The sequence below is a fragment of the Microtus oregoni genome, unplaced genomic scaffold (assembly GCF_018167655.1).
Source record: "Microtus oregoni isolate MIOR12 unplaced genomic scaffold, Mior012 000040F_ref0000088, whole genome shotgun sequence".
Lineage (NCBI taxonomy): Eukaryota > Metazoa > Chordata > Mammalia > Rodentia > Cricetidae > Microtus > Microtus oregoni.
Window position 1 is genome coordinate 13,494 of NW_024543207.1, and position 17,422 is coordinate 30,915.

At 40.0% G+C, this 17,422-nt stretch overlaps 1 protein-coding gene across 1 annotated transcript in view; it reads right to left on the minus strand.

Moving 5' to 3' along the window:
* Positions 1 to 17,422, minus strand: part of LOC121433603 (EVI5-like protein) — a 94,664-nt gene that overhangs the window by 10,311 nt on the left and 66,931 nt on the right. Inside the window, exons 8-15 of the mRNA XM_041632089.1 lie at positions 17,305 to 17,394; positions 17,119 to 17,216; positions 15,218 to 15,278; positions 12,254 to 12,307; positions 10,323 to 10,355; positions 9,609 to 9,755; positions 1,540 to 1,674; positions 495 to 635 (exon numbers count right to left, since the gene is read on the minus strand). Coding sequence (XP_041488023.1) covers positions 495 to 635; positions 1,540 to 1,674; positions 9,609 to 9,755; positions 10,323 to 10,355; positions 12,254 to 12,307; positions 15,218 to 15,278; positions 17,119 to 17,216; positions 17,305 to 17,394 — 759 coding nt within the window. The remainder of the gene's footprint in view (positions 1 to 494; positions 636 to 1,539; positions 1,675 to 9,608; positions 9,756 to 10,322; positions 10,356 to 12,253; positions 12,308 to 15,217; positions 15,279 to 17,118; positions 17,217 to 17,304; positions 17,395 to 17,422) is intronic.

The following is a 17,422-nucleotide window of genomic DNA, read 5'->3' on the forward strand; positions in this document are numbered from 1 at the left end:
GCAGCCCTGGTAGACCAATCGTGCTCAAATGGATGGTCCCACTCCCGTGAGTATGTGGCAGCACGAACTGGACGAGTGAGTCTAAAGGAAACAAATGAGGGTGTGAAGCTGGGAGGGAAGTAAATGTTATGTCTTGGAGGATCTGGAGGAGGCACCAAGATGAATATGGTCAGAATACACTGCATACATGTATGACCTTCTCAAAGAATAAAAATATTATTCTTAATGAAAAAGAAAAGTTTTATACTGTGTAAGTTTTGTACTATTTATAGTTCTCTAGGAAACTCGAACAATGCAAAAGTTCAATATGATCTTGTTTACAGTTTATGTATAAAGTACATCTTAGATATGCTCTCAAGTTGTAAATGTCTCAACTGTGACACTAAGCAAGATCTCTTTTCGTCACCTACTGTTGGTCACCAGGTATTTCAAAGTAACACAACTCAGTCCTTGGTTTTCGCTCTGTTTGGAAAAGCACAGCCAGCCTGACATACTTGCCAGTGTTCTTCTAGATCTCTGACTTGCTGTCGAAGTTCCTTCAAACCCATAATGGCTTCCGCCTCTCTCAGCTTCACAGCGATGAGCTCCTCCTGAAGCCTCGCGATGTTATTCTCATCAGGAAACGAGTTGTTCTTCTAAAGTCAGAGAAATTCAGATTTTTTTTTAAAGTCACATTTTTTATAACTTAGTTTTGTATGGCTGTGTGTGCCCACACATACATCTGAGGAGGTGGTAAGCTAACCTGCAGGAGTCAGTTTTCTCCTCCCACCATCTGGGTTCTGGGGACAGAGTTCATCTCTATTGGCATTCTTAAACATGAAAATATGTATGGATTTGTATGAAAGTTACCAGGAAGAACTGGCACTTTTAATTGAAGAAGATGAAAAGATCTCCCATGCTCATGGGTTGATAGGATTAACATAGTAAAAATGGCCGTCCTAGCAAAAGCAATCTACAGATGCAATGCAAGCCCATAAAAATTCCAACACAATTCTTCAAAGTAATTGAAAAATAAATCTTCAATTTTACATGGAAACACAAAATCTCAGAATAGCTAAACAATCCTGAGGAATAAAGAACTGCAGTACTCACACCCCATTTTTAAGTTGTAGCACAGACCTGTAACAATGATCTGATGAAGAGGAAGCAGAACACAGTCCTGTGCTCACTGATACAGGAAAGGGTTTTCTGAACTGGCAGCCTTAAAGTTAGTTTTATTCTGCCTTTCCACTCTCCCTGTAGACAGGGTCTCATATACACACTAGACCGACCTCCAACTCACCATCTAACCAAGGCTGACCTTGTACTGCCACCTCTTCATCCTGAGTGCTGGGATTGCAGGAATTACCATCTGGAGCTGGGCCTAATGCCAGGACCTCACATATTCTAGGCAAGCGCTCTACCATCTACCAACCAGCAAATCTAGTGCATAGCTCCTCGAGTGTGAAAAACATGAGGTCTAACTCAGTTCAGCAAGTACTGCACAAGTATCTGACTCCGGTCAGAGCAGGAAGAGGAGGTATTTACAAAGTTTCCCACCTTCTCTATGTCCAGCACTTTGTCCTGCATCTCCTTCAGGGCGCATTGAGACTCAGCCTCACTCAGCCTGGCTTGGACCAACTCCTTCTCCAGCTGCAGCACGAAATCTTCGTTGTAGGAGGAGCTGCATTTATGCTAAAGGTTATAGACATAGACTGAAACTTTAGGGAAACACAAGCATGGAAATATACACATTCAGAAAAACAATAAAATTATATAATGTGGGTATTATGGGCAACTAAAAAGTAAATCTGATCTACCCAGTATTCCAAATTATTTCCCTTTTCCCAACAAATGAGTTTAAAAAGGAAAGAAAAGCCGAGTTCTGGTATCTTTGAGGATGACCACGTAAATCAGCTCTGGTAATAAGTTATTACACTCCTCAACCCTGCTCATACGAAGTATTTGTCTTCTTTTTGTCCACTCTCAAGAGCTTGTTCTGTCTCTGCAGACAACAGGGTACCCGACAGCCTCACATGGTCACTTAGTAGTTGAGATCCTTGCTGAGTACGGTGATAAACAAAGACAAACTGGTTTTCAGTGCAAGTCCCTTGCGTTCAACCCCCAGCACCACGACCAAAAGTATAAAATTGAATAAGCACATAAAATAAATCAAAATAATTTAAATGATTTTATGGTGATGGCATGTTGAAATATTATTTAAAATTGAGGTGATTATTTAAAATTGAAGTAAACAAAAAACATTAACTTTCCTTTTACTCTTTTCAGTATGGATAATACAGTATCTTAAGACTGCTTAGTTAGCTCACATTAAAGACTACAGAAGCATCTAAAGCCTAAAAATCCTATTTCCATGCATTGAAAGTAAAGATTAAGGTGAAATACCTTAAACCCTAAGAAAGAAAATTTTTATTTGCTTTAGAAATGTCAATTTCTTTAAAATATTTGCATGGATTAGTGTAAGAAGAGAAAAAAGCAATTGCTGCATAAAGAGACAAACCAGAGGCAGGACATCTCCCAGTCCGTCTCTACTCCACTGGTGCTCACACACCAGTGAGGTCATTGTGGTTTCTTAAAGCCCATTCCATATAAAACATCAGTGAATGAGCAAGGCCGAGGGTGTCACCACACACCCTCATTGTGATGTTTAGTTGTATTCAAATGTCCACCTACGGATTCAGAGCTACTTTTTAAAATAATATGTTTTTACTTATTCCCAAGACAAAATATGTACTAATACGCGTAAATAAAAAATAAAATAGTGAGACAGACAGTACATGTGACTGCCACACTCGAGCACCAGGAAGAAATGAAGCTACGAAAGGCAGGGTGCTCCAGAACAGATCTCTGTAACAAAAATGCACTTTCTGATCTCCTCCAGTACATGGCCCCAAACTGCTCCCAGACCATCCCTCCCATTTTGCCCGAAATGGCTGTGTTTTTCCTTTTTGCTTTTGCTTTTAAATCCATCCGGCAAAGTGGCTCCTGCCTGTAACTGAAGCAGCTGGGAAGCGTAAGAGAAGAGAATTAAAAATTCAAAGCTACTCTGGGCTATAGAATGAATCTGGTCACTACGTGCAACTCAGGTATCAAGACAAAGAGTAAAACACAGGCTGGGACGTAGCTATCTGTTAGACCACATGTCCAGCATGCGTGAGATTTACATTCAAATCCCAGTACTATCAAAAAATACCTATCATTTAAATGATTTCTTTCTAATACCTACAAAAATTACATAAATTCTTTAAAATGGAAATTTATCTTGTTATTTTTAATTACTGCTAATGATTAAGAAATGTGAAGAAAACAATATTTTCACTACAGTGACCTCTATTTCTTATTTAAAATGAAAGGCAAACACTATATATAAATATAATACATTTAAACTTTAGATCAAAGCCAAAATTACTTTATTTAAAACATTATTATTTTTAAGTTTACATGTTTGTATGTGTATATTTGTGTGTCTTTAAGAATATATGACACGTGTGTGCATGCCCTCACAGACCACAAGAGGGTATCAATTTTATAACAGGGATGAGAAACTCGAATGTGCTACTGAACATACTTTCTCAAATAAATTATTTAGGAAAATCTGCAATTTCCAATGATAAGTAAAAGACAAGCCTTACACTTTTTAAATTTAAATGAGTATGACATAATCCTTGTACCAACTGCATTAAACCATTAAAGAACATATGAAATATTGAATAAACAAAATCTATGAACCCAGAGTGATACAAAACAGGCTCCAATGAGGGGCTGGGAGGGAAGAAAGAGGTAAAGGAAGAGAGACAGAAATATTATCTCTAGAAGAACACTGCTAAGTGCAGCACAAGTGAGAAGAAATGGAAACCACCACTCTGGAAAATTAATGAAATAACCAACTCTACACAAATCCATGGATGTCCAATCACTGAGATAAAAGACAGACGGAGCCCCCATACAACCCAAGGAAGGAAAGTTTTACAAATCTGTAACTATATTAAACATATCTTCTTTTTTCTTGGTATTATTTTCTAAGCACTATATAACAACTATTTATTTACATTAACTATGCTGAATTGGGCACAAGTTACCTAGAAACTATTTAAAGTATACAGAAGGATGTGTGGAGGGTGTATGCTAATGTAACGCCATGTGAGAACCTGGAGCAGACACGGATTAAGTGTTCTTCCTCGAATCGATCACCCTACAGATACCAAGAGACAGGCTGTAGTTAGCTGTAGTTATCTGGTATAAAGTATTCCCAATAGACTGCTTAACAGTTGCAAAGATGGAGTCACATCTGTACTGCACACATATGTTCAGACCTACACACCTCACACACAGTGCACACAACTAAGAACAAACTCTTGAACTACAACTGTGAGTCTGTTCATTGTCAAACCTCTGTTGGTGGGAATACTGAATGCTATTATCCCTACATACACAGCCTGAAGTGAGAGTTACACCCTACAGAGCTGACATCGCTACTGTGGACAATCCTGATACTACTGATTCTGAAATCTTTGACACAGATGCTCTAAACTTTCCATCCTTAATTTTTCCCATCTTAGTTACTGTTCTATTGCTGTAAAGAGACACCATGACCAAGGTGACTTAAAGAAGAAAGCATTTAGCTGGGGGCTGCTCACAGTTTTAGAGAAGTAGGCAGACATGGCTCTGGAACAGTAACAGAGACAGAGACTGGGCCAGACTGAGGCTTAAATTCTCAAAGCCCACACCCCTAGACTTTCCTCCTCCAACAAGGCCAACCTCCCAAATATTTCCTAAACAGGGATTAAGTGTTGGGGTCATTCTCATCCAAACCACCTCACCACCATTTCAATTAGCACATTGTGCCTAAAACTGTGGGCTGACAGGCTCCATTCTTAACTCCTGAAACTTCAGAGGCAAGAGTCACTCTCAGCTGTCAAGTTACACAAACTTTCAGAGGCCACACATCCCTATTAGCCTGTTCCTTCCAGATCTCTGCAACTGAACCCACCATGTTCACCAAAGAGCCCAACTGCTGTACTTCAGATCCTGAATGTCCCTCAGAGAAAAGGAAATATTCATGAAACCTTTAGGAAATGGGTGTGTTGTGGAATTGTTACTTGAAGTCTGTTACATTTGTTTATGCTGTGGAACATTTGTTTTAATGACACAAAGATGTCTGCATTCGCCGGGCGATGGTGGCGCACTCCTTTAATCCCAGCACTCGGGAGGCAGGGGCAGGCGGATCTCTGTGAGTTTGAGACCAGCCTGGTCTACAAAGCTAGTTCCAGGACAGGCTCCAAAGCCACAGAGAAACCCTGTCTCGAAAAAACCAAAAAAAAAAAAAAAAAAAAAAAGATGTCTGCATTCTTTTATGTTACATTTGTTTTACGCTGCAAAGCTGTGTTACTTGAGCTGTCTAAAGCACCTAACTGGTCTAATAAAGCGCTGAACAGCCAATAGCAAGGCAGGGAAAGGGTAGGCGGGGCTGGCAGGCAGAGAGAATAAATAGGAGGAGAAATAGGGAGGAGATTGAGAAGAGAGAAAAGAAGGGGTCAGTCACCCAGTCACATAGCCAGACACCAAATAAGAAGGAAAGAAGAGAAATACAGAACTAGAGAAAGGTAAAAGCCCAGAGGCAAAAGGTAGACAAGGAATTTAAGAAAAGCTGGCAAGAAACAAGCCAAGCTAAGACCAGGCAGTCATAAGAAAGAATAAAATTCCATGTGGATTTATTTGGGAGCTGGGTGGTGGGCCCCCAAAAGAACAAAGAGTAAAAAACAACCAACAAGAAGGATATGGGGGGGGGGGGGGGCGTGTGCCCTTGAAAGAGACACTGAGTCTCTCTGCTTCCTGGCTGCCATGAGGAGCAAGCTTCCTACACCATCTCATTGGGATATGAAAGTTGCCACTGGTCCAGGAAACAGGTCCAGTGAACAAACCGTGACCCAAATCAATTCCTCCACCTGCTGTCACAGGAGCCTGAAATTTGGATAGTACATCCACTGATGTAGGATTCCCCCCTGTATGCTATGAATATGCTTTACTCCCGTTGGTTAATAAAGGATCTGCTTTCGGCCAATGGCTTAGCAGAGTAAAGCCAAGCAGGAAATCCAAACAGAGCATAGAGAGAGAGAAGTAGGAGTAAGGGAGAGCCATGGTAGCCACTGCAGAAGACCTAGTCGAAACTTTACCAGTAGGCCACAACCTTACAGTAAAATATAAAATAATAGAAATGAGTTAATTTACTTTATAAAAGCTAGCTAGACATATGCTTAAGCTATTGGCCAAACAGTATTGCAATTAATATAGTTTCTGTGTGATTATTTCGGATCTGGGCGGCCAGGGACAAACAAGCAGTCTCTGCCTACACATCCACCATATTCCTAAGTATGGGAACATAAAATTTCTCCTCTTGCACAACAAATAGAATTGGCCTACTCAAATATCATATCCTGAAATTACATAAAAGTTTGGCTGTGAATAATAACCCCTATATAACCACCATATGCCAAAGACGCTCTCTCCTCATCAATAAGTGAAAATCCAGGTACTGCAGGTTCTTACTGTCCCACTGTCAAATGCTCGGGAACTATAGTCCCACAGACGGACTGCGACCTGCTGCCGCCCACTCCTCTAGCCCTAGCCCTCCACCTAGTCTGAAGGGAGCACACCCTCACCAAGACACATCCAAGCCTAGCCTTGAGGGAGCTCCACTTGCTTCCTTCTGATCCCACCCTGCTGCTCCAGGAACTCTGCGTGTTCCTGTAAGCAGTCTCGTTCTGTGTTCTAATTTCTGAGTGTTTGTCTGCATGGAGGTACGCACACCACGTGCATGCCAGATGCCCACAGAAACTAGACAGAGCTGAACTGGAACCACAGGTGGTTGTGAGCCCCTGTGTGGGCACTGGGAAGCCAATGGATCCTCCGTAAGTGCAACAGTGTTTTAACCACTGAGCCAGCTCTCAAGCCCTGTCAATACATATGCACTGTAACCACACTGACTAAATGTGTCATTTTTTAAAGCCTTTTCACTACAGTAAGCTTATTTGTTTCTTACTGAATGCATCCAGAATTTATTTTTTTTATTTTTTATTTTATTTTATTTTTTTGGTTTTTCGAGACAGGGTTTCTCTGTGGTTTTGGAGCCTGTCCTGGAACTAGCTCTTGTAGACCAGGCTGGTCTCGAACTCACAGAGATCCGCCTGCCTCTGCCTCCCGAGTGCTGGGATTAAAGACGTGCGCCACCACCGCCTGGCTGCGTCCAGAATTTAAAACCATGAGAAATTTTTATAAAAACAGTGGTAATGTTAATAACAATGGAAACAGACTCAATGCCACTGAACCACACTTACTTAAATGGTAAATTTGTATTTTGTATATGTTTTATCACAACTAAAAAAAATCACAAAATACATAAATAAAAGTAAACTGATATGCTAACTAAAAGAAACTAGTTCCACTTATAGAAAAGGCAACAATTCCACTTAGAGAAAATTGTAGAAAAATTCAAAGTATTCAGACACAGGTTGATGGGATGAGCAAGGAGAAGGAACTGTATGTAACACAGGTTGATGGGATGAGCAAGGAGAACGAACTGTAACACAGGACATGGTGGAAATTACCACTGTAATATGGGGGTTACACAACCCTCGACATTTAAAACATCAAACTACACATTTAAATTTCACAAATTATGTGGGAAAAAAATGAGACCTAAAATGGTCCGACTCTGCTTAAATCATTTCTGAAATCAAACAGAAGTTCACTGAATATCAAAGATCAGTTATCAAAGCAGGACTAGCCCTAGTTCCACATCTGAGCCTAAAGCTCCTAACATATGAAATGCTGACGGGGCGGTAGCAGACAGGGTGGTAGGAGTTGTAGCAGAAATTCATTATCTCCTGCTGGACTATGGGCTCTAAACACTAACTGTGAGCGTCCAGACATCCGTAAAGGTGTATTTAAGGAGACTCTAACCAAGTGTCCAGCCACACTGTTCTCACTCTAGCGCGTCTTCTCTTTATAATCTGCTATGGATAAGATTATGATTCTCTCACTTCAAATTTCCTATACTTTTGTACATTGATAAGATAAATATCTGAATCTTAATTCTGAGGGCAGGGCTATTGATTTTGTGAAATAAACTTTCACCTTCTTGTTCCAAACAGAAATTGTTTGTAATATTTAACATTAATCTTGTTTATCATCTAAAACACTGGCTCCAGTTTAATAACCCACATATAAAGTTCTTGCACATACTATGCATATAGACATGACATGAAGCACCGTGAACAGGCTTACACAACAAAGCCTTCGCACAAGAACGTGAGTGGTCCCTCGATATATTGAACCATTTATATTTACTATTTTCACCTTCGTTTCTGTCTCGACTAGAAAAAGGTACATTAATAATTTACCAAATAACTTATAAAACTTCAGCTATAGCTACAGAAATAACATTTTCTCTCTTGACACAAAATAAGATTTTTAGAATTCTCAATGAAGCATACAAGCAAGGCCACATTAACAAGCCTAACATTCAGTCACTGCTCTCTGTAAGAAATGTGTGTGTACACTGTAGCTCTCATTTTCTGGAAATGCAACTTCTACAATCATCTTAGTGTCTCGGATGCACAACAACTTCTACAATCATCTTAGTATCTCGGATACACAACTTGGCCTTGGGTTCATTCAAGGCTATGCTATAAACTTCACCTATTCTGTGTGCCCATCGCTTTATCTCTGCAATGTCAGAGACTACCCTCCTTGTAAGAATCTGCTTTCTCGCTGGTAATGTTAGCTCCACATGCAGGTCTGTGGGAAAGTGAGTGTGGAGTCTGCGAAGGCCGCTCTCCTCTATAAACCTGCGTTCCTTCTGTTGACATGGTTTCAGCGTTCGCGGCATCAAAGCTGCAGCTGGTCCAAGCATGGTAACTTATTTTCCTTCCAAACAGACGGCACTGCACTGACAAGCCATTTCCATCTCACTGTGAAGAACTGTGTTTCTGTTCCATGCCTTGTGATTAAAGGTAGAACAAACTATTGCAGCTGGGCCATTTCAATATTATTTTAAAACATCCATTTTTCTTAACTGCCTTTACTGAGAAAAATACATGTTTACACTTTTGAATACAGATGGCGGTGTTTCTAAACTTTGCTGAGTAAAAGTGATGCCCATCCGTGCACCACTGCCTCCCAGTTTTTTAAGAATTACTCCCCGTCTTTGACAACTTTTCTCCTCTCCAAGTAAATGTAAGCATGCACTTTAACTCATAATTCAGTGTTCTGATATAGGAAGTCTAAGCTAGACTATTTCACAAAATATAGGCTGTCAACATTATGAAAGCTTTAAGTGCGCATATTCTAAATGTTGAGTAATAACCACTTTGCAAGAATCAAACACCAGCTGACGTCAGGATTACCCCCTATAAAAGAGATCCTACAAATCTAAAACGCAGCTGCACACTGCTTATTTCCTATGACTTAGAATATAGCATAAAAATATATTTATGTATATTTATATACAGACAAAAAAGAAAAACCAGGAATCATGGTGGCCACTGGGGAGTCTTACTGCTTCCCGCAGAGCCGAGCTGGGGAGGTGAGGAAGGCTACCAGGTCCTTACCCAGTGGTGCCGGTGCCGGAGCTCCCGGATGGTGCTTTCAGCCTGCTCCAGCTTAGCGCTGGCCTCATCACTCTGCTGTCTGATGCTGGCCAACTCCCGTTTTATGAGGTAGTTTTCCTCAGCCTCCTGGGCTCTTGTCACTTGTCCCTTAGGACATAATTTTTTGTGTGTGTATAAAGCAATTTAGAATAGATTTAAGAAAGACTGCCTTTGTGAGGTTTAGTTATTTTTTGACATGTTAAAAAAAAAAGACACCTTAGAGAATAGAATAGCCGAGGTAATTATTAGCTAGAAGCTTGTTATTTTGCTCCAGCAAATTTGAGGAAACAAAATGAAATTTTCAATTGACAGTCTTAAGAACAATTCTCTTACTTGATAAAAAAAAAAAGCAATTCATGCAATATTATGGAGTTGTACATGCAGGGCTAAAATGTTCAATGAACAGTGGTTAATGTCACAGAATCCACTGCTTATCATTTGAAATACTTTAAAAATAAGGTTAGCTTTAAAACGTGCAGAGAGGTAGGTATTCAATTAAAAATAGTACATTTACCAAAACATTACGTATACATTCATATGCCAGCCCAAAGAATTATTTTTTGGGAAAATGCATGTAAAATTGCATGCATTAAGTATGAACTTCTAAGTTTAGGATTTTCTTTAGAGGTTAGTGAAAATACTAAAAATAAAAAAGATAAAATAAAAAAACTATACCTGTATCAATCTATCTGCCAAGGAAGCACTTTCCTACAAAAGGAAAAATTTAGATAGAAATATAAAAAGACAGGAAATCAAAGTAATAAAATTAGGAATAAGAAACACCCACACCCAAATTCCATTTACTTTTCATTGCTAATAAAAATGGATACTTAAATTATTTTTTAAATGTATTTTTATTTTTAAATCTTAAAAAACAAATCAAAATAGGGACAGCTTATCATGTCTCTAAAAGAGATAAATCTTTCATTACTTAGGACAAAAAAGTATTTTTTTTCTTGAAAATGTACCTTTAAATATTTATTTCTAGGCCTAGTCACATCATCAAACCACTTCCAGAGGGAGGAAGGGATTCGGCTCAGCAGTACACCGCTCACAAACACAGCAGCCGCTGGTGCAACAGCACCAGAAAACGAGAAACGAGGCAACAAAGTAACAGGAATTCTTAAGTTCAACTTAAACTCTTAACAATAATCCAGGAAGTACACTTTCGGTTCAAGAATTCAACGAGATCTAAGTTCCTAAGAATTCTAACTGCTGTCAAAACTAAGGTCCCATGCCGTGAGAACGGGCACTTACCCTTCTAGACACAAAACCACACCTTCCTAGGTCTTCATTACTATTCTGAAGAGTCGATGAAATAATGCTTTCTCTGTGAAAGTATCTAACTCTAATAATGAAAATAATTTAAGTTGCATATTTTACTGCAAACTGGCTATCTGGCGAAAGCAGGAATAACACAAAGTACAAGGACTTGAGACGTTCGACACGTGTGTGGAATCACCGGAAAGTCAAACCGCTTTCCCAGCCGCTTCAATCCAATCGCACAAGAGGAGCTATCTGACTTGAGATAAGCATGGCGGTCAGTGCAGCATCAATGGCGTTGTAATGAATACCCTGTCCTGTGTGCAACTAATGTATATAAATATATATATATACATATTTATATATTATATATAAATAAATATATAATATATATTAATATAAAACCATGGAACATTGCCACCATCATTCTTTCTTGGATATCAATCTATAAACTTTTAAAGAAGATTTTAAATATAATTGGTCCTTGAGGAGCAGATACACACCAACTTACTCTCAACCTTTAGTTTTAAAAAAACACCTTCTGAATTCAACTGTTTTCAATTCAGAAAAATTGTTGGGCTGCTTTTTTTTTTTGAGACAGTTTCATGTAGCATAGGCTGGCCCGAAACTACACAAATGACTCTGACCCTCTGACCCTCCCTCTTCCACTTCCCAAGGGCTGGGGTTATGAACATGCATCACCATGCCCAGTTTATATGGTGCTGGGATTGAACTCAGGACTTAGTACATGCTACATGCCTAGCCCAAGAAGACTCTTACACTATATTAGTCAATTCATTCTTAAAAACACAACTACAAAATACATTCTATCGAAAGCATAATAAGAAAAATAGAAAATTTTCTTGCTTGCTAGTTATTTTACATGAAACAGAAAGGAAAAGCTAATGAGTAGATATAAGACAATTCTAACAACCATGGAGTCATAAAACTACTTAGTGTTGAAAATGAACATAAAAGCAGACTTTATCATCACTTTGACTAAATATAAAGTTTGGTGTGGAAGGCCTTAAAAGAGCCCCTGCCACGTCCAATGTGTGGCTCAAAATCTAGGGAACACTTAAAATTTATCTTTAAAACATCTGTCAGGATGTATTCCCACCTAAGTCATACTTTTTAGAGGACCTATGAGGAAAAAAGCAAATGGTATCAATATGTAATTCTATGATTACGTAGCGTGCTCATTGTGAGTGCGTAGCAAGAACAGTAAGCAGGGGAAGCTGAGGTGGGCACCTCACTTAGGGAACGTACATACCAAATTGTTTAGTTTGCTCTATTTAAACGGTAAGCATGGAACAGAAACTTGCAGTAATCATTTTACTCACTTTTTCTAATGTTTCAATGCGTTGTTTTAAAAGCCTGTTTTCTGTGCGTAACCTCTGTGAAGAAATAGAAAAAACGTTTATTTGCAAATATTCTCAAGAGGATTCCTAAGTCACAGTGTTAATAATGGGCCGCCTTTTATTAGGGTTAGGATTAGGGTTGGGTTGTAGATGCACACAGCCTTGTCTAATTTATTTTAGCATCTAATGAGATGATCATATTTTTTATATGATCATATTTTTGTTTATATGGATTACATTGACATATTTCCCTATGTTGAACCATCCCTACATCTCTGGGATCTGTGGATGATTGTTCTGATCAGTTCTTGGATTCAGTCTGCCAACATCTTATTGAGTATTTTTGCATCAATGTTTGATGTGGGAGTGTCATATATCAATCTGTCGATTTCATTGGTTAATTAATAAAGAAACTGCTTAGCCTGATAGGATAGAACATAGGTGGGTGGAATAAACAGAACAGAATGCTGGAAAGAAGGGAAGTTAGGCAGACGCCATGCAGCTCCTCTCCAGGGCAGAGGCAATGAAGCTCTGACCCAAGATGCACATAGGCTAGAATCTTCCTGGTAAGTCATCACCTCGTGGTGCTACACACATTAATAGAAATGGGCCAAGCAGTATTTATATGAATACAGTTTGTGTGTTGTTATTTTGGGGCATAAGCTAGCCAGGCGGCTGGGAGCTGGGTGGCAGGAACGCAGCCATCAGCTCCTACAAATGTTCATGAGGGAGACTGATCTATACTTTTCTTTCTTAGTTACATGTTTGCATGATTTCGGTATCAGGATAACTGTAGTCTTATAAAAAGAGTTTGGCAATGTCCCTTATGCTTCTATTAGATGCAGGGGGGAGGATGAAAGGGGAGGGGGAAGGGAGAGAGGAAAGAGGAGGAAGGAGAGAACATGAGGGATCTGGAGGGTGGAGTTGGGGGAAGGGCAGAGAGGGAGGGCAAGGAAAGAGATATCTTGATAGAGGGATGCATTATGGGGTTAGTGAGAAACCTGGCACTAGGGAAATTCCCAGGAATCCACAAGGATGAACCCAGCTAAGAAACTAAGCAATAGTGGAGAGGGTGCCTGAACTGGCCTTCCCCTGCAGTCAGATTGAAGACTACCTTAACTGTCATCATAGAACCTTCATCCAGTAACTGATGGACGCAGATGCAGAGATCCATAGCTAAGAACTGGACCAAGCTCCTGGAGGCCAGTCGAAGAGAGAGGAGCAATAATATGAGCAAAGGAGTCAAGACCTTGGTGGGGAAACCACAGAAACAGCTGACCCAAGCTAGCAGGAGCTCACTGGCTCTGGACTGACAGCTGGGGAACCTGCATAGGACTAAACTAGGCCCTCTGAATGTGGGTGACAGCTGTGTGGCTTGGACAGTTGGTGAGACACCGGCAGTGGGACAGTATACATCCCTAGTGCATGAACTGGCTTTCTAGAGCCCATTCCCTATAGAAGGAGACCTTGCTCAGTCTAGTCACGGGGGGAGGGCCTTGGTCCTGCCTCTATGTGATGTGACTGACTTTTTGAGGCCCCATTTGGGAGACCTCACCCTCTCTGAGGAGTGGATGGGGGGGGGGGTTGGTAGGGGGAAGGTGGAGGGAGCAGAAGGAGAGGAGGGGAGGGGAGGGGAAGGATTACTATTGTAAAATTTAAAAAAAAAAGATTGTTTTAAAAAATAGAAAGAAGGGGAGGGAGAGGAAGGAAGGAAGGAAGGAAGGACGGACGGAAGGAAGGAAGGAAGGAACCACCCCCAGCCCAAAAAAGAACTCTTTGGCTTGACCCAGAGGGATGGGCTCTACAGTAAAGCACTTGCCAGCATGCCTGATGGCCTGAGTTTAATCCCTAGGGCAGGCATGGTAGAAAGACAACTACCAACCTGCAAGTCGCCCCCTAGTGCACCATGACGTGTGACACATGCCCACGCACACACACAGTCATACACAAATAAATAACACACATGAGCTGACAGCAGGAAGACTGTCAGTCTTTCCCGGGCCACATGGCAGACGCCTACAGCTTTCAACACTTGGGAGGTGGAGGCACTAGGGTCTGAGACAGTCAAGGACACAAGTCTTAGGCTTTTTTGAAATTTTGGGAGACATGTCTGAGTTTACTTAGTTTTTCTACTGATACAGGTTAACCCATTATACTAGATATGTATGATCTTATCTACATTATTACAGAAACTAGTATTTTCTAAATTAAAAAGGATGTTTTTTGATTACAGGAGGGACAAATAAAAATATCAGACTACAAAAAATATATTTATTCGTCCTTCAAATTGAAAATCTACCTGCTTCCTGACAGTAATTCAAAGCACAATATTTGCTTAAGGAAAATTCTGCATGGCTAAGGGATCCTGCCATAGCACAACAGACAAATTAGTTCACCAATGCTGCCTCCTACACAGTCGGCCGCAGATCACTCCGCTCTGACTCCAGCACACAGCTCTACACTCCAGCACACAGCTCTAGACTCCAGCACACAGCCAGCTCCTCTACACAGTCGGCCGCAGATCACTCCGCTCTGACTCCAGCACACAGCTCTACACTCCAGCACACAGCTCTAGACTCCAGCACACAGCTCTAGACTCCAGCACACAGCCAGCTTCTCTACACAGTCGGCCTCAGATCACTCCACTCTAGACTCCAGCACACAGCCAGCTTCTCTACACAGTCGGCCTCAGATCACTCCACTCTAGACCCCAGCACACAGCCAGCTTCTCTGCAAGTTTCACAATTATGTTTAAGCAGAATGCAATTTCCAGGGTCTGTTTTCACTTCAAGAGGAACTAGAAAAGAAAGATCTGTTTCTTCTCACGTCATCCTACTATGAACTACAGGAGGATGCCAGTAAATACAAATTTCACTCTAACATCTACTATCAAATTCCTGACTTAAAGGCATGCATCTGCAGCGATCTTAACCCTGGAATGCTTACTTTAATTTCAACTTGCTCTTCCATCTCTTTCGTTTTTATCGTAGTGTATTCTTTTTCAAGTCTAGAAAGAAAAGAGAAAGTTAAAGGTATGCTTTCATTCAAAAGCAATTAAATTATTTAATTTAAAAGGGCATATTAACATAAAATATATTTCTTTACTTTTCCTCGAGGTATAATTTGAAATAATTTATATGAGAAAAAATAGCACAGTAGTCAAATGGGCAGAGGAGGAAAGGTCAGAACCACTGTAGGTGACCCGACCCGTGGAGAAAACACTCCGGTACACCCTGCACAAATGACATCACTGATAAGCTGTGGAAGTCATGTAGCAAGGAAAGCAGACGACTTTATTTTATACCAATGGGCATGAGATATCAGGAAATATGGCATCACGGTTTCTGTACTTTATTTTATAATTTCTAAGAAGGAAAATAAATATGGCAAAGTATTAACAATTGCTAAAGTTAGATAGGAAATATGGATATTTATCATAATAATCTATTTTTTGGTATATCTGAGTATTTTCCTGGTTGAAAAATAAAGTTAAAATATGGTGTGAAGCTAAGCTAATGACTAAAAACTATTCATTCCTTTAGAATTAAACTTCATAAAAACTCTATTGGTTTTGCTTTGGTACTTTTAAGTCAAAACTCAGTGAAATTGACCTTAGAGCAAAGAGAATAAAACATATTTAAAAGGCCAGGCATGGTGGCATACCTGTGACCCCAGCACCAAGAGGGAAAATGAGGCATTGGCCTGGAGATTAATCTGGGCTACAAAGTAAGACCACGTCACAAATAACACAGAGAAAGGGCTGGGGAGATGGATTTGCAGGCAGAGGCACTACCAAGTCGGATGACCTGTCTGTGAGTGCAGACATACAGAACACATAAATGTAATTTAAAAAACAAACAAATAGAGCCTAAAGATAAAATACAGAAGGAATAATTTATAGACTGAGGACCTGGAGAAGACCGAAATATCTTGTACTCAGAATATTAAATTAATTGGTTTAATTAACTATATTAAGTAATATAAGGGAACAAAATATTTTATTTTGAAAAAGGGAGGAGACCAGATAAGGTGGCCATATCTTTAATCCTATTATGTGGGAGGTTAAATAGGACTGTCAGAGTTCAAGGCCAGCCTGAGCTACAAACTGAGATACTGTCTCAAAAGAACAACAAACGTACTATTACAAGCCCCGCAGTTTAGAAACATGTTATATGGCAGAAGCCCCATTGATGTGAATTTTAACTATCACCTTAGGCTAAGGACCATTTAAGTACTGAAAGCTAGAAAAGAGTTCTAATAGCTGTAATTCTTAATACACTAACATTTTTAAGAGAAAAAAAAATTAAGCCAGGAACTGCGACTGATCTTGAACTTGTTTGTTTACTGAAACCTGTGCCACACAAAGCTCCTCCAGGAAATAAGAATAAAAAGATGAAAATCTCAACCTCTCCTCAGGGCTGCACTCAAGCAGCCCTGGGATGGGGCTGAGAGGAAACCTATGTCAGGGGAACGACTAACTTTGTTTTTAAGTAAGAAGGCTTGGTGTACAACCTGGTGGTAGAGTGTGAGCATGTACAATGCCTAGAGCCAAGAGTGATAATCATAAATATTAGAGATAGCAGCACACTTACACACGTCTAGCTACCATCAGGAAGAAAGGAAGGGGTTTAAAAGCAGCGTGCAGTGGTCCTGTGTGTCACTACTGAAAGCAGGATGATAGTCTAACGTCACCCTTGCTGTACTAAAGCCAATACTACCAAATACGGTGAAAATTTTACAGCCTGTGGAGGGAAAATGTGGGGCTTTTCACAGGGACACCCCACGTCTACTGACCTGCCAAATGCCTCAATAAGCTCCATAACTACGAGATCACACAAAATACTTACTTTTTCATTTTTTTTGAGTTGTATTTGACTTGGTAAGCTGACTGGATCAATTTGTCTGGGCCACCATCAAACTGATGTGGAACGACCTTCTGAAAATGCTAAGCAATAACAAATGAAAGCAGAATTATTACTATAAATGATTTATTAATGGCAAATCTGGAAACATACAAGAAATCATGAACTTACCTGCAACATCCCTTCCATGTCAAGTTGCATTAATTCTGTCTGATTCATTTGAAGAAGAGCTACTCCGACTCGAAACACTATTTCTAAACCCTGATGACACAAATAAAATAAAGCCAAA